The sequence below is a fragment of the Martes martes genome (genome assembly GCF_963455335.1).
Source record: "Martes martes genome assembly, chromosome: 1".
Lineage (NCBI taxonomy): Eukaryota > Metazoa > Chordata > Mammalia > Carnivora > Mustelidae > Martes > Martes martes.
In genome coordinates, this window is record NC_137888.1 from 80034131 (window position 1) to 80054240 (window position 20110).

The 20110-nt window shown below is 35.5% G+C and overlaps 1 protein-coding gene across 2 annotated transcripts in view; it reads left to right on the forward strand.

The window, feature by feature from the left end:
- GMPS (guanine monophosphate synthase) overlaps positions 1-20110 on the forward strand; it is a 68788-nt gene that overhangs the window by 38400 nt on the left and 10278 nt on the right. For both annotated transcript variants that reach the window (XM_080815357.1, XM_080815358.1), the window contains 7 exons: positions 5440-5633; positions 5901-6066; positions 8934-9085; positions 9561-9734; positions 11173-11278; positions 13573-13688; positions 16266-16391. In XM_080815357.1, the coding sequence (XP_080671483.1) occupies positions 5440-5633; positions 5901-6066; positions 8934-9085; positions 9561-9734; positions 11173-11278; positions 13573-13688; positions 16266-16391 (1034 nt within the window). The remainder of the gene's footprint in view (positions 1-5439; positions 5634-5900; positions 6067-8933; positions 9086-9560; positions 9735-11172; positions 11279-13572; positions 13689-16265; positions 16392-20110) is intronic.

Consider the following 20110-nt stretch of genomic DNA (forward strand, 5'->3'; position numbering starts at 1 on the left):
TGAATGGGTGTTGGATTTTTTTTCAGATGCCTTTCTGCATCTGTTGAATCAGATCATGGAACTTTTAAAATTGATAGAGACTTATTGAAATTATCTATTCCTTATATGAGTTTTGGTATCTTTGGTGTCTTTTCAAAGAATTGGTCTGTTTCATCTGTGTTATAAAATTTGTGGACATGGAGTTATTATTATTATTTTAATGTTCGTGGGACCTGTAGTGATGTCTTCTCTTTCATTTCTGACATTAGTAATTTGTATCCTCTCCCTTTTTCTTAGTTAACCTGGCTAGAGGCTTGTCAATTTTATTGATCTTTTCAAAGAACCAGCTTGTGCTGCTGGTGGTGGTGGTGGTGGTTGCTGTTGATTTCCTGTTTTCAGTTTCATTGATTTCTGTTTAATTTTTATTATTTCTTTTGGTTACCTTAGATTTAATTTGCCCTTCTTCTCTCATTTCTTAAGGTGGAAGTTTAGGCTATTGTGTTTAAATCTCTTTTTTCCTAATATATATATATTTAGTGATGAAAATTTCCCTCTAAGCACTGTTTTTGTTGGTCTTTTGGTGTTCTGAGAGCAATTTCCAGAGTGTGGGGAGGGTTGGGGAGGGTTTCCTCACCAACAAGCAGTTCTTATACACCAGTATGGTATTTGAGCAGTCACTTCAGCTCATCTCAATTTTGACATTCTGTACCCAGAGATAGCATTAGATTGCATGGATTGAGGGCTGCATTCCACAAGACCATCCCCCCTTCCCTACCCACACACTTTTCAGACACTAGTTGCAAGCCTAGGCTATCACCTGTGCCTCTGACTGAGCAGCTGTTGATTGGAAGTTCCAGTGACCCACTCCTTGGATTTCAGACACCAGTCAGAGGGCCAAGTTACCTTTATTCTTACTGACTGGCTGTAAATCAGAGGTTCGCATGACCTCTTTCTCGGTTCAGTTAACTTTCTAGAGCGGCTCACAGAACTCAGAGAAACATTTACCACTAGATCCCTGGTTTATCATAGAAGGATACAACTCAGGAACTGCCAGATGGAAGAGAATGGAGAAAGACATGGAGCTTCCATCCCCTCTCCAGGTGCACCATTCTCCCCAAACTCCACATGTTCACTAAAACCTGGAAGCTCTCCAAACATCATCCTTTTGGGTTTTTCTGAAGGCTTTATTACATAGGCATGATTGATTAAATCATTGCTTCCTGGTAATTGATTCATCCTCCAGCCCCTCTCCCTTCCATGGAGGCCAGGAGGTTGAGACTGAAAATTCCAAGCCTTTAATCACATGGTTGTCTCCCCTGGCAACCAGCCCCTATTCTTAGGTGCTTTCCAAAAGTCACCTTATTAATATGAGAGATACTGTTAAGCTCTCATCTCTTAGAAATTCCAAAGGTCTTGGAATCTGTGAGCCAGGAACTTTGAGTGATGTTCTTTATGTAGACTAAAGTTTCTGACCTTTATCATTTTCCTTCTCTCTAAAGAAATTCTTTTGTCATTTCTTGAAAGTCCGGTGTGCTGACTACAAGCAGCTTCAATATTTGCTTGTCTGAGAAGTATTTTTCTTCACTTTTGAAGGATAATTTCTCAGGGTACAAAATTCTAGGTTGCTAGTTTTATTTCCCCCCCTCAACCTTTTAAAAATTTTTTAGCTTTATTAAGGTTAATTGACAACATTGTAAGGTATTAAGTATAATGTGGTGATTTGATATAGGTACACATAAGGAAAGGATTCCCCCATGGAATTAATTGACACATCCATCACCTCACATATTTGCCTTTTTTGCGTGTGATAACATTTAAGTTCTGTTTTCTTAGCAAATTTAGATTACCCAATACAGTGTTATCAATTACAGTCGCCATATTATTAATTAGGTCCTCAGACTTTATTCTTATTCATCTTACAACTGAAAGTTTGTACCCTTTTACCACCTCTCCCTATCTCCCCCAGCCAGGCCCTGGTGATCACTTTTCTATTCTCTATTTCTGAGTCCAACCTTTTATTTTTTTTAAGATTCCACATATAAGCTATACCATACAGTATTTGTCTTTGGCTAATTTCACTTAGCCTAATACTCTCCAGGTTCTTCTCTGTTGTTGCAAAGGACAGGGTTTCCTTCTTTTTAAAAGCTGAATAATATTCCATTTTGTGTATGTATGTTATGTGTGTGTTTATATATATAAATTTTCTTTATCCGTTCATCCATTGATATACACTTAGCTTGTTTCCATGTCATGTCTGTTGGGAGTAATGCTGCAGTGAACATACAGATATCTATTTGAGATAACAGATTCATATCCTTTGGATGTATACATAGAAGTAGAATTGCTGGATCACTTGGTAATTCTAGTTTTAATTTTTTGTGGGACTTCCGTACTCTTTTCTTTAGTGACTATACCAGTTTATATATATCCCACCAGCAGTTTACAAGGAGTTCCTTTTCTCTGCCTCTTTGCCAGCACTGATCTTCTTCTTTTTTTTTTAATAGACATCCTAACAGGTGTGAGAGGACATCATTGTAGATTTAATTTCCATTTCCTGATGCCTAGTGATATTGAGCATTTTTACCTACGTGTTGGCCATTTGTAGATCTTCCAAGTTTTTGTAGGTCTATTCAAGTCTTTTGCCCATTTTTAAATTGGGCCGTGGGTTTTTTTTTTTTTTAAGTTTTATGAATTCCTTACTTATTTTGTATATTGACCTTTTATTGGCTTGCAAAATTTTTTTTTCCATTCCATAGGTTGCCTTTTCATTTTGTTGATAGTTTCCTTTCCTATACAGAAGCTTTTTAGTTCGATATAGTCCCACTTATTTTTACTTCTGTTGCCTTTGCTTTTGGTGTCAAATCCAAAAATCATTGCTAAGACATGCTAAGTCAAGGAGCTTTTCCCCTGTGATTTCTTCTAGGAGTTTTGTGAGTTCAGGCTTTGTGTTTAAGTCTTTAATCATTTTAAGTTGATTTTTGTATATGGTATAAGGTAGGGATCCAATTTCATTCTTTTGTATGTAGCTGTCTGGTTTGCACCATTGTTGAAGAGATTACCCTTTCTTCATTGTGTATACTTGGCTTCTTGGTTGTAAATTGCTCATACATACAAGGGTTTATTTCTGGGCTCTTGATTCTGTTTCTTTGGTTTGTGTGTCTGTATTTATGCCGATATTGTACTGTTTTGATTACTATTGTTTTGTAATGTTTGAAATCAGGACATATGATGCCTCTTGCTTTTTTTTCTCAAGATTGCTTTGGCTCTTTGAGGTCTTTGTGGTTTGATACAAATTTTAGGATTCCTTTTTTCTATTTCTATGAAAAAGCCATTGGAATTTTGATTGAGATTGAATTGAATCTGCATATAGCTTTGGGTAGAATGGACATATTAGCAGTTTCTTCTAATCTATGAACATAGGATATTACTTCATTTATTTGTGCCTTCAGTTTCTTTCATCATTGTCTTAGAGTTTTGAGTATCTTTCACCTACTTGGTTAAGTTTGTTCCTAAATATTCTATTGTTTTGGTGCTATTGTAAATGGGAAGGTTTTCTTAATTTCTCTGGTAGTTTAACTTACAGAAACACAACTGACTTTGGTATGTTGATTTTCTGTTCCACAACCTTACTGAAATTGTTTATTTGTTGTAACAGTTCTTTTGGTGGAGTCTAGGTTTATTTGAGATCTTTTGTTCTTGGTCCTAGAATTTTTTTTACTGCATCCCATAAGTTTTGGGTGTTATGTTTCCATTTTTATTTGTCTTTTTTTCCTCTTTTGATTTATCCTTTGACCCATTCCTTTGTCAGGAGCATGTTTTTTAATCTCTGTGTGTTTGTGAATTTTCTAGTTTTGTTCTTGTAATTTCTAGTTTTTTACCATTGTGGTTGGAGAAGATGTTGGATAGGATTTTAATCTTTTTTTTTTTTAAGATTTTATTTATTTTTTTGAGAGAGAGAGAAAGAGCATGAGAGGGGCGAGGGTCAAAGGGAGAAATAGACTCCCCTCTGAGTGGGGAGCCCAGTGTGGGAATTGATCCAGGACTCCAGGATCATGACTTGAGCTGAAGGCAGTTGCTTAACCAACTGAGCCACCCAGGTGCCTGGATTTTGGTCTTAAATGAGATTGGATTCTGATATCTTTTGAAAGGAGAGACAAAAGAATTGCTGTTGGATTGCATTTGGAGTGGGGACAAAAGGGTATAATTGAGTTTTAACTCCCAGGTTTTTTGTTAGAACCATCCAGAAAGTTTAAATTTCTGTTTACCTGAAAGGAAAGAATGAAGTCACGCAAGTTTGTAGATTTAAATTCAAGATACCTTATTACACATAGAAAAAAAGGTATGAGTGAGCAGTTGTATATTGGAGTCTAGACTGTAGAGTAGAAAATTGGGCTGGAGGTATAAATTTGGGGGTGTACCATCATATGGGGAGAATGTAAAGTTATGAGAGTTATAGATCACTCAATGTATAGAGAAGAGATTTAAGGGCTGAGTGAGTACTGGGCAACTTTCATGAAATGAATAAGATGAGGAGGAAACAACAAAGAGTAAGAAGGAGCAGACAGTGAAATAAATGAACCGAGAGAGGTATCCTAGAACCCAAGTAAAGAAGATGTGAGGGCGCATGGGTGGCTCAGTGGGTTAAAGCCTCTGCCTTTGTCTCAGGTCATGGTCCCAAGGTCCTGGAATTGAGCCCTGCATCGGGCTCTCTACTTAGTGGGGAGCATGCTTCCCCCTCTGCCTCTCTGCCTACTTGTGATGTCTGTCGGGTAAATAAATAAAATCTTTAAAAAAGAAAGAAAATACAAGATTCCTTTGTATAGTAGAATGAGTATGAATTTGGGAGCTTGCTCGGCCTGGTTTAACTATTTAACCAGTTGTAAGTTTGACATCTCAGAGCCATAAACAGGGGTAATGCATATATAGGTAAAATATCTAGTCTGTCATCTTCTGCTTAGTAAATAATCCATAATTTGTCAGAAACACATTAGTCAAATCCATGAAGTTACTTTGTGGTTAATAGTATCTAAGAAAGGAATATATAGAATATTCTGACAGGCCTAATACATGAGGATTTTCTAATACATAAAATTGATAGTTGCATATTGCATATGAAAGCTCTGTGGGACTGAGAGCCAAAATTGAGTTATCATTATATTAAATAGACAAGGTAATCATGGTGGAGAAGTGAAAGGACTATGAGGTAATCTCTGTAGAACTTAGTTCACTGTCCTATATAGTTCACTAATCGGTACCCAGAGACCTTTAAAGAAAAATTGTGGCTATGTAGTTTTGTTTGTTTTACGTTTTTTGTTTTTTTTTTTCCTGTAGCTAAAAATGCACTAAGTTGTATCAGTTTTTACATTTATAGAGGAAGAAATTGTGAGGAATTACTGTGGGTACTTAGCTGAGTCTTCCACATGAAAACATTTTTAATTTGTGATTATTTTCTCTATAAAGGTATAGCAAATGAATCTAAAAAATTATATGGAGCACAGTTCCACCCTGAAGTTGGCCTTACAGAAAATGGGAAAGTAATCCTGAAGAATTTCCTGTATGATATAGCGGGGTGCAGTGGAACCTTCACTGTGCAGAACAGAGAACTTGAGTGCATTCGAGAGATCAAAGAAAGAGTAGGCACATCAAAAGTTTTGGTAAGGAATTTATATCTGAAAGTCTACAAATTTATGTCAATAATGTTAGAACTCAGAGCTGGGTTCATCACTATAACCCTTAAATGCTGGTGGGGTGATCGGATGTTTTATGAGTTGCACTGTTTCAGAGCGCTTTTTCAATTACTACATCTACTTTTGATAAAAACAATGTTTTTAAAGGTACTGATTTAAGCTGATAGTTTTTATTTTATTTTACTTTCTTGTTTATTGTATTCAACATGATTTTTCTTTAAATTCACCTTGTAGGTTTTACTCAGTGGTGGAGTAGACTCAACAGTTTGTACAGCTTTGCTGAATCGTGCTTTGAACCAAGATCAAGTCATTGCTGTGCATATTGATAATGGCTTTATGAGGAAACGAGAAAGCCAGTCTGTAGAAGAGGCCCTCAAAAAGCTTGGAATTCAGGTCAAAGGTATTGATGAGCCCCCAGAAAAGTCTATATGTGAGGACTTATTTAACAAATCATATCTAACCTTATGGTTTGAGTGAACTCGTTGTCTTAACCAAGTACAGGTTTCAAAGGGTGCCTGGGTGCCCCAGTTAGTTGAATGTCCAACTCTTGATTTTGGCTCAGGTCATGATCTGAGGAGTGTGGGAACAAGCCTTGTCTCCTCTTCCACGCTCAGTGGGGAGTCTGCTTGACATTCTCTCTCTCTCTGCCCTCCATCCCTCCACCCCAACCCCTGCCATTGTGTGCGCTCACATAGGCACACACACTCTCTCAAATCTTAAAAACAACAACAGAAAACACCCAAAGAAGCATAGGTTTTCCAATAAACTTATGATTATTTTTTTACTTTTACATTGTAATTATCTGTTTCAAGAGGGGTCCCGGTATAAATTTTAAAACTGAAATCAGTAGAAATTCCAAAAAATCAAATCAGTAAAAAAAAACAATAAAATTCCATCTATCATTCTGTTCTATTCTACGCATTCATTCTTTTTGAGTACTCTTTTCCTATCCATAATATTATTTATGTATGAGAATTTCCAAGTCTTCCTACAACAGCTGTGGATGTACAGATTACTTTACAATCTGAAAGGCTTATACAGAGAAGAGAGGTGAAGAGCTAGTCACTTTTTTTTTTTTAGTTTTATTGAGAAATAATTGACATACATCACCATGTAAGTTTAAGGATACAGCATGGTGATTAGATTTTGCATATATATATATTTTTAAAGATTTTATTTATTTATTTGACACAGAGAGAAAGATCACAAGTAGGCAGAGAGACAGGCAGAGAGAGGGAGAAGCAGGCTCCCTGCTGAGCAGAGCCTGATGCGGGGCTCAATCCCAGGACCCTGAGATGATGACCTGAGCTGAAGGCAGAGGCTTAACCCACTGAGCCACCCAGGTGCCCAGATTTTGCATATATTTTGAAAGGATTATCCCAACAGTGTCAGTTAACATCCATCTTATAAAAAAGAACATTTTCTTTTTATAATGTGAACTCTTAGGATTCACTCTTAACTTTTCTGTGAATCAACCAGCAGTATTAGCTGTAATTGTCATGTTGTACAATACAGCCTTAGTACTTATTTATCTTGTAACTGTAAGTTTGTACCTTTTAACCACCTTCTTCCAATTCTCCTTCTCCTCACCCTCCACCTCTGATAAGTCTGATCTCTTTCTATGAGTTTGACTTTTTAGATTCTATATATAAGTGAGGTCATACGGTATTTGTCTTTGTCTGACTTATTTCATTTGACATAATGCCTTTAAGATCCATGCATTTTGTCACAAAGGGTAGGTTTCCTTGTTTTTTATGGGCAAATTTTCCAGTGTGTGTGTGTGTGTGTGTGTGTGTGTGTGTGTGTGAGAGATCTTTATTCATACATGGATGGACAGGTTGTTTCCATATCTTAGATATTACAAATAATGCCACTATGAATATGGGAGTGCAGTTATCTTTTTGTGTGTTTTCATTTTCTTTGGATGTATCTCCAGAAGTGGAATTGCTGGATCACATGTTAGTTTTATTTTTAATTTTTTGAGGATCCTCCAAAAACGCCTTTTTTTCTTTTTTTCTTTTTTTTTTAAAGATAGAATGAGTGAGTGTGAGCTGGGGTGGAGGGGTTGGTGGGGACACAGAGGGAAAGAGAGAATCTCAGGCAAACTCCAAACTTCACGCTGAGCATGGAGACCAGTGCAGGACTCTATCTCATAGCACTGAGATCATGACCTGAGCTGAAATCAAGTTGGACACTTAACTGACTGAACCCCCCAGAAGGCCTCCAGAACTCTTCTGTAGTGGCTATATCAATTGACAATCTTACTAACATTGCACATGGATTCCCTTTTTTCCACATCCTCGTCTGTGTTTATTATCTCATCATTTTGGTGATGGCCATTCTAACAGGTATGAGGTGATATCTCACTGTGGTTTTAATTTGCACTTCCCTAATAAGTAGTGATATTGAACATCTTTCTATGTGCCTGTTGGCCTTTTGTATATCTTCTAAGTGTATTCAGGTACTCTGTCCATTTTTTGATTGGCTATTTGTGTTTTTGCTGCTGAGTTGTATATAAAGAGGCTACATAAAAGAAACTTTGGACTTGGGCATAGCAATACCAGGCATAGTTGAGGATAGAAATAAGATTCTACATTAAAAACAGTAGGAGTAAGCAAAAATCTGTATACTCTCTCCCTGATGATGAGTGATGACTCTCTCCCTGCCACTTCTGGTGTTTCCTTATCAGATGCTGATAGGCAGGAGATTGGAGGTGTCTTTTCTGGGGTAATTGACCAGTTTAAGAGAAACTACAAATTCACTGGTGTCCCCCAGTGAAATAGCCCTCTATATTTCAGTGAAGTTCATCAGTTGTTCAGCCTTACTACCAAGTAGAGATTTTAGTAAGTTTTTAAGTACCTTGCTCTTAAAAAATAAAAGGATAGCCAGTGATTTCTAGTGCAGTTTGGAGGACTTCGATAACACGGTATGTACCACTACTTTCAGTTCCCTTGGGGCTGTGGTTCTTCCTTTGGCTTTTGCTTGTTCTTGTGGGGCACTGAATACAGGGAAAGCAATGGCATAATGTATGATATCATGGCCTTAGATTACCAAATGCTGCAGGATTCTCAAAAAACCCCACAAAATTAGGGAGTTTCTGTGTCTGGACTCTATTAATCGTGGTTTATTGGTAGTTCTCTAATATGTAGCCAAGGTAAGGGGTGATCAAAACATCCATCTAGGTTTTCTTTCTGTAACTTAACCCATTATTTATGTTTTTTAAAATCTTCTGTTAGTTTTAAAATGTGCTTCTCTTCTCTTCCTCAGTGATAAATGCTGCTCATTCTTTCTACAACGGAACAACAACTCTACCAATATCAGATGAAGATAGAACTCCACGAAAAAGAATTAGCAAAACATTAAATATGACAACAAGTCCTGAAGAGAAAAGAAAAATTATCGGGGATACTTTTGTTAAGGTGCCTTTATAATATCCACAATTTGTACTGTTTTTGATGTGAATTTTAGTATGTGTTTTTTCTTGTCCTTGTATCAAATAATCATTTGCTGACTAATTTTGATTTTTTTTTTGGATTAAGAACTTTAGTGTATGTTAATATTATACTGACTGGTTTTAAAAAACATGTATACTTATGTTGTCAGGCTTTTATTTTAACTATTTAAGAATAGATATTTCAGTTGATACTAGACTTTTTAATTCTTTGGGTATTTCAGTGGCTAGTTTTCAGGCTCTTGAATGTTTGCCTATCTTTATGAATCTTTCTAAAGTATATGTTCTTGAAAGAGTTTACTTTGGGAGTTGGTATGGATTTTATCTCTTGGTCAATATTGCAAAAGGATTCTGAGAAATCTTGTTGAAAGTGTAAAAAAGACTATGCTATCTTTTTTAAAGATTCATCTCTTAAAAGACTGTTTTACTCCTCTTGGTTATAGATTGCTAATGAAGTAATTGGAGAAATGAACCTGAAACCAGAGGAGGTTTTCCTTGCCCAAGGTACTTTACGGCCTGATTTAATTGAAAGTGCATCCCTTGTTGCAAGTGGCAAAGCTGAACTCATCAAAACCCATCACAATGACACAGAGCTTATCAGAAAGTTGAGAGAAGAGGTAAAAGCTTTTGAGAAGTTTGCCATAAAGCCTTTCTCCTCCCCCCCTCCCCGCCCCGGAACCATTTTTAAATGTATAGTTCAGTAATGTTAAGTATATTTGTATTGTTGTGAGACAGATCTCCATAACTTATTCATCTTATAAAACTGAAACTTTATATCCCTTGAACAACAGGTACTCTCTTTTCCTTCTTCCCAACCCCTGGTAACCACCATTCTACTTTCTGTCTCCATGAGTTTGACTACTTTAGATACCCTATAAAAGTGAAATCATTTGTCTTTTTGTGACTGGCTTATTTCATTTAGCATAGGTCCTCAAGGTTCATCCATGTTGTAACATGTGACAGGATTTCCTTCTTCTTAAGGCTAAATAATATTTTTGTGTATACACATTCTGTTTATCCATTTATCTGTCAGTGGACATTTGGGTTGCTTCTACTTTTTGGCTGTTGTGAATTGTGCTGCTGTGGACATGAGTTGACAAATATCTCTTGAAGACCCTGCTTTCAGGTTTTGTTTGTTTGTTATATACAAGAAGCAGTATTGCTGGATCATATGATAGTTTTTTGTTTGTTTGTTTTTGTAAGATTTTAAGTAATCTCTATGCTCATTATGGAGCTTGAGAACTTACAACCCCAAGATTAAGAGTTGTGTGCTCTACTGACTGAGTCAGCCAGGTACCCCATGGTAGTTCTATTTTTAATTTTTAAAAGGGACTTAATATTTCCATAGCAGTTATATCGTATTACAATCCACCAGCAATATACTATACCTTAAGAACAACTGTTATTTTCTATCTTTTTTTTTTGTAATTCACACTCATTAAGATGGCTACATCTGCTTTATTTTAGGCATCTTAGTGGATGAGAAGTGGTATCTCATTGTGATTTTGATTTGCATTTCCTTAATAACTAATGATGTTGAGCATCTTTTCATGTGCTTATTGGCCATTTGTATATCTTCTTAGAAATATCTGTTCAGATTTTTTACACATTTTTAATTGATTTATTTATCTTTTTATTACTGAATTGTAAGTGTTCTTTATACACTCTATAGATCCTTTATCAAATAGGAATAGGTGTCTTTTCACTTAATGGTATCATTTGGAGAGCTTTAATTTTGAGACACTAGTATGATTAATAATTGCCTTGTATTCTAATGAGAACTAGATCAGAGATGGTGGGTAGGACTGCTCTGATTTACTTATATTTGAAAGGTTTATGTTTGAAATGTGTTTCAGAGAGAAGTACGAAGGTCAGTAAAACGTTCGTCTAATTCCTTATGAACACATAGGAGAACATACTTTAAGATATGAAATTTTAAAAAGTATCTTTCACCTTAGATTAAAAAATCAACAGGAAAGGTCAATAATATGTTATTCTTTATTTGCCATGTCTTTTTCATTACCAATTTGTATTAATTGGCTTTTCCCTCTGTAGGGAAAAGTAATAGAACCTCTGAAAGATTTTCATAAAGATGAAGTAAGAATTTTAGGCAGAGAACTTGGACTTCCAGAAGAGTTAGTTTCCAGGCATCCATTTCCAGGTAAAAAAAAAAAAAAAAAAAGAATTGAATTGCTCGATTTGTCATTAGACTTCCATGTTGAAGAAAAATCAATTCAGACAATTTTGAAGCTATTACCTCAGGGAATATGTAACTTTAGAAAAAGGAAAGGGTGGGTAGGGAACAAAATTCTTCCTAGTACCTATTGTGTATACTTCATTTTCTTGCATAATTATTTTCCATTGTATTTGTATTTGTATTGTATCAGTGAGTCTGGCCTATAATGTTGCCATCAAATGAGAAAAACAAGGCATAGAGAAATTTTAATAACATTGCCACACAAGTCTTTTTTTTTTTTTTTAAGATTTTTTAAATTTTAGAGTGAGCAGGGGGAGGGGCAGGGGGATAGGGAGAGAGAGAATTTTAAGCAAGCTCCACACCCAGTGCGGATCCCAACATGGGGCTTGATATGACAACCCTGAGATCATGACCTGAGCCAAAATCAGTAAGATGCTTAACAAACTGAGCCACCCAGGTGCCCCGCATTGCCATACAATTCTTAGTGTTAGAGCTGCAATTTATATGTTCTTTCTACTATGCCATGATGCCTTTCATGGAAGACAAGGTTAAAGACAAGGTGGTTCTCTGAAATCCTAATCCTATGGTTGATTTATCTGAATGGAGGAATTCTTTGCATAGGGCTGTATGTAACTAGTTCATGAACAAATAAAAAATACTCAATTTATATCATCATTTGCTGCTGTCATATAGAAAAATAACTTATTAAAGGTGGTATTTATTTAAAGTTAGGACTGAGAGTTTTCAATTGTTTTTGTTATAAGTTCTTGAGCTTGGGTTCGTCTTGTACCTTAGTTTCTGGCTCTTTATAATAGTCAGTAGGTAATGAGTTGAGTGAATGGTCTAATTAAGCATAGTAAAAGTTAACAATTTTCAAGTACTAGTACGTGCTAGACATTCTGCTAAATATTTTACACATACTGTCTTATTTGATCCTCAAGATAAAACTAGGATGATTCTGCTTTATAGATATGGAAATTTTGGGGACAGAGCCCAGTTCGCCAAAAGTTAATGCAGATTAGGTTTGGTGCTGGGATTCTAGCCCTGAGAGTCTCACCTCAGAGCTTGTACTCTTAAATATCATATTGGTCCTATAAGCAGTGTTACAAAGGTGATTAGTGCTGTTTGTATCAATAAACTTCAAATCTGGGAATTCAAGATGTTCAGTCTCTAATCCGTGTGTCGGCAAAAGATTGAATGGAGGGAGCCAAGTGGTCCTGTTGGTCCTTGGTCATCATTGCACTCGGTTCACTTGACTTTTAAAAGTCTTTTTACATATTGGATTTTTTTTATTATGTAAGATTTCTTTGGTAAAAATTTTGGTGCTTTAAAAAAAATTAGGCGTACTACTTACCTTTACTAAGCTATTTATCCTACAGATAAAGAATGAAACTGAGGAATTAATGGAACATGGCTAAGGTTTTATCTGTAACCAGGTATCTCACAGGATACCTTTTCTGTTATAGTAAAGAAGTAGAGTCCACTTTTTTTAGACCCATGCATATCTTATGTTTTCATCCTTCTAAGTATTTGGTAAAATAGAAATACCAGTTCACATTTTTGGAATTAGACACTCTGTTGTAATTTTTTTTTTTTTAAACCACAGTCTTCTTCCTAAAATTAGATTGGTAGTTGAACCTGGGTGATGAATAATAAGGTGATTCATTACACTGTCCTCTTTACTTTTCTATATATTTAAAAATTCCTTTAATAAGTTTTAAAAAGAAAAATAAGTTTTAAAAAGATGGGTGCATATATTGTGAATTAATATTTATTGGAGAATTTTGTGACACTTAATATATGGACTACCAAAAATAGGACATAGAAATTATTGTTGTAAAAAGAGCTAAAACATTCTAAAAAATGGTGAGTTGGATGGAAAACTATTTGAAGTAAAACACTTTAAAAAAAAGCAAAGTGGAGGGGCTCAGTGTTGGGCCTCCCATTTTTGGTTTCAGCTCGGGTCATAGTCTCAGGATGGTAGAAGCAGTCCCCCAGTTGGGCTCTGCTCTTGGCAGGGGATCTGCTTGGGGTCCTCTCCCTCTGCCCCTCCCCCCCTCTCAAATAGATAAATAAATCTTAAAAAAAAACAAACCTTAAAATGGTTATGTGTCAATTATATCTCAGTAAAACTAGAAAAAACTTAAAATGGCCAATGGATTTTAATTTTTGGAAGGATTTCATATTTGGAAACTGATATTTTTATATTAAATATGTAATTTATTTATATTAAATACCAGTGTTATTGTTCTCTTTAGGTCCTGGCCTGGCAATCAGAGTAATATGTGCTGAAGAACCTTATATTTGTAAGGACTTTCCTGAAACCAACAATATTTTGAAAATAGTAGCTGATTTTTCTGCAAGTGTTAAGAAGGTAATAATTTGCATTGAATTTGTATATTATAGGAGCTTTAAATAGTCACAGTTCATCAGTATAAGGAATTGAATGGATTCTTGTAGCACTCTAGTATTTACAATGAATTCTATTAGAGTTTCATTTTGAAAATTCAGGGTAATTTAACATGTTAAATGAGTATAAAGAAAATATCCTACAGAGACTTGTAAATACAGACTTATTTTTTTAGCCTTACAACAGATAAGCCTTGAATCCCTAAAAATTCTAGATATGAAGGGGAGTTTAAAAGTATTTTAGGGCTCTCTGGTTGGCTCAGTTGGTAGAGCTTGTGACTGTTGATCTTGGGGTCATGAGTTTGAGCCCCATGTTGGGTGTGGAAATTACTTAAACTCGTTAAAAAATGTATTTTATATATATTGCAAGAAAATAAGGGGAAGCATTTTTACTCCAAACTAAGGATGAATGTAAAAGTCTCCTAGTCCTGTAGATTTGGTGCTCAAATTTATCTGTGGTCTGAAACACTTCAGGCTAAGAATTGAAAGTGGACCTTTGTTGGTAGTGTTTCCAGGTGTCAGGCTTAGGAATGTAGCAAGATCCCCACATATAGAGTTCCAATAAGTATATATGAACTTAAAAAATTGCAAAATATATATAGAAGTAAGGTAAATGAATGAGAGCTAGTGGAAGAAAAAACTGACGGAACAAGATCCTCAAACACTTGAGATACTGGAGTTAGTGTAAGGTATGTAGAATTAAGAGAAGCAGTTGATAGTAAGAACAAGATATATGGTAAAAGACTATCAAAATGACTTGGGCAGCTTTGAAAAAAATTAAGTTCTAGTAATGAAAATAACTGAAATTAAAAACAGCTAAAGAGGGGCACCTGGGTGGCTCAGTGGGTTAAGCCTCTGCCTTCGGCTCAGGTCATGATCTCAGGGTCCTGGGATCGAGCCCTGCGTCGGGCTCTCTGCTCAGCGGAGAGCCTGCTTCCCTCTCTCTTTCTCTGCCTGCCTCTCTGCCTACTTGTGATCTCTGTCTGTCAAATAAATAAATAAAATCTTTAAAAAAAATAAAACAGCTAAAGAAAGAAGTAATGAACTCAAAGACAGGTGTTAAGAAATTATCCAGAAATTGGAACAAAGCATCAAAGAGAAAATATATAGAGAAGAGGTTAAAATAGAATGAAAAGGTCAATATTAATATATGTCCAGGAGGAGATAAAAGACAGTTGTCCACACTGGTGAAGACACCATGCCTCAGATTCAGGAAATGTAACACATCTCCCTGGTTGGTATACCTAGCAAAACTGCTGACTGCCAAAGACAAAACAGCTGCAGGAGAAAGGTTGTTTATCCTTTGAAGGAAAGACGATTATACTGAAAGCACAGTAAAAACATGAAGATTTCAGAGTGCCATGAGAAAATAATTGTGAATCGTGAACGGATGAACCATCTTCTAAGAACTAGGGCAAACAAAGACATTTTGTAGATAAACAGAATTTACTATCAACAGTCCATTACTTAGGGAACTAAGGGCAGTGGTTCTCAGCCTGAAACAAACATGGGCTGTATAATAAAAATAATCTCAAATTTTGTGTGTTTAAAAATATTATAACAGTATACAGCTAGAATAACATGTAAGCCACAGGAAATTGATTGGAGTTAAAATATTCAAAATGCTTGTATTGTTTGCTGGAAGGACAGAGGTTGATTCTCTTCTGTTAAGTATCAATGTTAACACTTAGGGGGAACTACTGAAGAAAGAAAAATATAGGGTTTAACTTCAAAACCAGTAGAAGGAAAATAAATGAGCTGGGAGAAATAGTTTAGAAAAATGTGGGAAAAAAACCCTAAAAACTGAGACAAATAGAAACTACTGAATAAAATGGTAGAATGAAGTCCAACCATATTATTAACCTACGGTTAGTTAAACGGACTAACACCTCTAGTTATGACATAGATTGTCAAACTGGTTTGAGAAGTAAAATCTAATTATAGTCTGTTTACCTAAGGATAGACTGAAAATAAAAGAATGGGAGAGCATATACCAGGTTAATACACCAAAAAAAAGGAAGTTGGAGATATATTAATTTTTTTAATTAAAAATTTTTTTTTAAAAAAGATTTTACTTATTAATTTGACAGAGATAGGGGGAAGCAGGCTCCCCACTGAGTAGATGTGGGGCTTGATCCTAGGACCCTGAGATCATGACCTGACCCGAAGGCAGAAGCTTAACTCACTGAGCCACCCAGGCACCCCATATATTAATTTTTTGACAGAGCAATTTTATGGTAAGAAGTTTTATTATAAGGAAAAGGTTTAACTCATGTGAGGTATGTCCCTTGCCACTGACAGGATTAAATCCCTGAAGTATACACATATAATCTGTGTTTTTTATCCTGATACTTGACTTCTCATAGCCCTGGCTCTCAGGAGTGAAATTCTGATGTACTGCATAGCACACACAAGTCAGAGAAAATATCAGATAGGATCTATTGCTGTAAACCAGTAAGTGTAGATACATAAGACAGTAACAGATACCTAAAGAATACCTTCTCTCTTGAAACCTTAAGAAGTGTCTGTTTGGTTTTCTCAGCCACATACACTGTTACAAAGAGTCAAAGCTTGTACAACGGAAGAGGATCAGGAGAAGCTGATGCAAATTACAAGTTTGCATTCATTGAATGCCTTCCTGCTGCCGATTAAAACTGTAGGTGTGCAGGTGAGTTGTGTGAATTCATTGATCTGTGACATAATTTTTTGTAGTTTATTCTTTCCACTAATATTGAAATAGGAGTGACTTAGGAAAATGAAATATGAAAGTATATACACCAAATTTAGAAATGTGAAAAGGTGGTACTTTATAGAGTGTTTATGGAGTGAATAGGGTTATAGGAACTACATATTGAGGCTGAGATTTTGTAGTTGGGGAACATCTGTCATCTCTAACCAAAACAGATACTAAAATAGTGATTTACTATGGGCTTGACTTGATTGCTTCTGCCTTGAAGGGCAGGTACCAATAAGTCATGTCCTCATGTATGCTTCTTGGTGTGAAAATGTACTGTGAATTTAGAAGTCTTAAGTGCAAGAATGCCCCCAGTTGAACATGTTACACTATTTAGGTCTTGCTCTCAGCTTGTGTATTCCTTAAACCAGTATTCTCTGCCTCTTCAACATGTTCTCTCTTAGCTGTGATCATGTACAACTAACATTTTTGTATTTATGGTTCTGTCTTTATTAATTGTAAAAGCATGTGCAGATAATACAGCTTTTACTTTTAAAATGTTATTTATAAATAGATTATATTAAATTCTCCTTTATATGATACTCAGGTGAGTTTCTGGGGAGAGGCTTGGGTGGGTAGGGAAGAGGAAAGTTTCTATTCCCTTAGGGTTTTTAGTTAAATGAAAACTAGAAAAGGTTTCAGTAATTCAATTTAAAATGGTATGAATACCAGTTACTGGGCCTTCCTTATGTGTGGGAAAAAATAAGCTCTGTTTTAGAGATTATTCATCTGAAATTTAGTAAATATACTCTTTTTCCTAAATACATGAAGTTGTCATCAGTTTAAATTCTTCCTTCTCCTGAATCCATGTAACTCTGTTTGTAAATGAGACAATAAAAATTCATTGTTGCCTTTAAAGTATTTTAGTTCGTGGAAATGATAGGTCCACTTATTTTGAACTTGTTTCCTCTTCCCCTCTTTTTAAAGGCCATATGTGAAAGCTATATATATTCTTTTTAAATCACTATTAAAATAACCCTTTCTGGAATTGTAATAATAATTTTCTTTCAGTGGTGTTTGGTTATCTCATTATACACAGATTCATTTTGAAGTTTATGCTATGATACTTACAGGCAGCTATTACCCTACTGTATAAAAATAGAAGAACAGATAAGGTATTTGATGTGTAAAAGTTTTTCCAGTCCTAAGTAGATCTCTTACAGAGAACTTCCAACTGTATATTAACTCCTGCTAGGCAGGAAGTTGAGTTAGTTACCTATTCCCCTTTTTTAGGTAATTATTATAGATAATAATGTTAGAAGAATAGATGTTTGAGGCAATGTTAGGTGAATGATTTCTTTAAAAATGAAGCTTATTTACTTTTACCATTAAAACAAGTTTCTTTTGTTGTTAGATATCTTAGTTTATTCTAGTCTTATGCTTTTGAAGGTGAGACCCTTGGAAGCTCCCCCCCAAAAAAATTCCTGGTTAGTGTAGCAATGAAGCTTATTTTCTAAATACCAAAATAAACCATACTTATAAAAAAAAGTAAAAATTCAGTACATTTAGAGTAATTTTCCCTCGCCTATTCTCCAGTTGTGTTACATGTGTCCTTCCAGAAACATTAATTTTAAAAAGAAAAGGAATTATAGATGTGTATTGTCATCTTTTTTAATTTAAACTTGACATCATGAATTTCTTATCTTTGCATGCCATTACAAGTAGATTATTCTTTTTTTTTTTTTTTTAAGATTTTATTTATTTATTTGACAGAGATGAGAAGTAGGTAGAGGCGGGGGTGGAGGCTGGGGGGTGGGGGAAGCAGGCTCCCAGCTGAGCAGAGAGCCCGGGACTCTAGGATCATGACCTGAGCTGAAGGCAGAGGCTTAACCCACTGAGCCACCCAGGTGCCCCTAAGTAGATTATTCTTAATCTACTGCCTTGTATTCCATGTATGGTTATACTGTAGTTTCAGCTTTTCATTATTATAGGCATTTCAGCAAATAATATCTTAATTCTTAAAGCAATAATTGTGCTTCTGTAAGATCATGTCTTAAATTAAGAATGTGTACATTTTAAACTTTGATAGATACTATTAAATTAGCATTCATATAGTCTGAATTCTCATCCTCACTCTAGCAGCTGGTAGGTAGTTAGCTAATGGATCTTTTTAAATTGCTTATTTTAGGGGCCCCTGGGTGGCTCAGTCATTAACTGTTTGCCTTTGGCTCAGGTCATGATCCCAGGGTCCTGGAATGCAGGCCCACATTGGGCTCCCTGCTCGGCCAGAAGCCTGCTTCTCCCTCTCCCATTCCTCCTGCTTGTGCTCCCTCCCTTGCTGTCTCTGTCTCTCCTTCAAATAAATAAATAAAATTAAAAAAAAATTGCTTACTTTAGTTTAACTTTTTTTTTTTTTTTTTTTTAAAGCAAATCACTTGGGTTAAAAAGGACCAAGGGGCATCTGGGTGGAGCGGTTGGTTAAGCATCCTACTCTTGGTTTCAGCTCAGGTCATGATCTCTGGGTCATGAGATCGAGCCCTGTGTGGGCACTGCACTCAGCACAGAGTCTGCTTGGGATTCTCTCTCCCCCTCATGTGCTCTCTCTCAAATAAGTTAAAAAAAATAAAAAGGACAAAGGTAAAGGGAATCAAAGTTATGTTTTATTCACTTATTTTTAAGTTTACTTTCAGTGGTTCCTTTTTAAAGAAATTTATAGTAAATGTTTATGAAATTATTTTTATCTCTGACTTAAGAATACTTAAGAATATCCACCTAATAAACATGGGTAGATCTTTTTTCATTTTAATAGTTTTTTTTGTGTGTGTGAGTATAGTTGACACACAATGTTATAATGTTATGTTATTTTCAGGTGTACAACATAGTGATTCAACCTCTCTGTGTGTTGTGCTTGTTACTGCAAGTGTAGCTATCATCTGTCACCATATATCCCTATTATAATATCATTGACTGTATTCCCTGTGTTGTGGCTTTTATTCCTGTGCTTAGTTATCTTCTAATTGGAAAACTGTATCTCTCCCTTTTCACCCATTTTGCTCGTCCTCCCCCCCCTTTCCTGTGATAATCATCAGTTTATTCCTGTGTTCATAGGTCTGATTTAGCTGTTTATTTGATTTTTAGGTTTCATATATGAGTGAAATCATACGGTATTTGTCTTTCTCAGTCAGACTTACCTCACGTAGCATAATATCCTCTAGCTCTATCTGTGTTTTGCAAATGGCAAAACAAAAAAACCCCCAAAAAACAAAACCCTCATCCTTTTTAATGGCTGTATAATATTCTCTGTGTGTGTATGTGTGTACCTACCACATCTTCCTTATTCATTCATTTATTGATGAACATTTAAATTTCTTCCGTATCTTAGTTATTATAAATAATGGTGCAGTAAACATAGAGGTGCATATATCTTTTCAACTTAATGTTTTTACTTTCATTTTCTTTGGGTATATACCCATTAGTAGAATTATAGAATTATGGGATCATACAGCATTTCTATTTTTAATTTTTTGAGAAACTGTTTTCCACAGTGGCTGTACATTCCCACTAACAGTACACAAGGGTTCCTTTTTCTCCACGTCCTTGCCAACACTTAATGTCATGTCTTTTTGATACTAGCCATTCTAAGAGGTATAAGGGGATATCTCATTGTGGTTTTGATTTGCATTTCCCTGATGATTAGTGATACTGAGCATCTT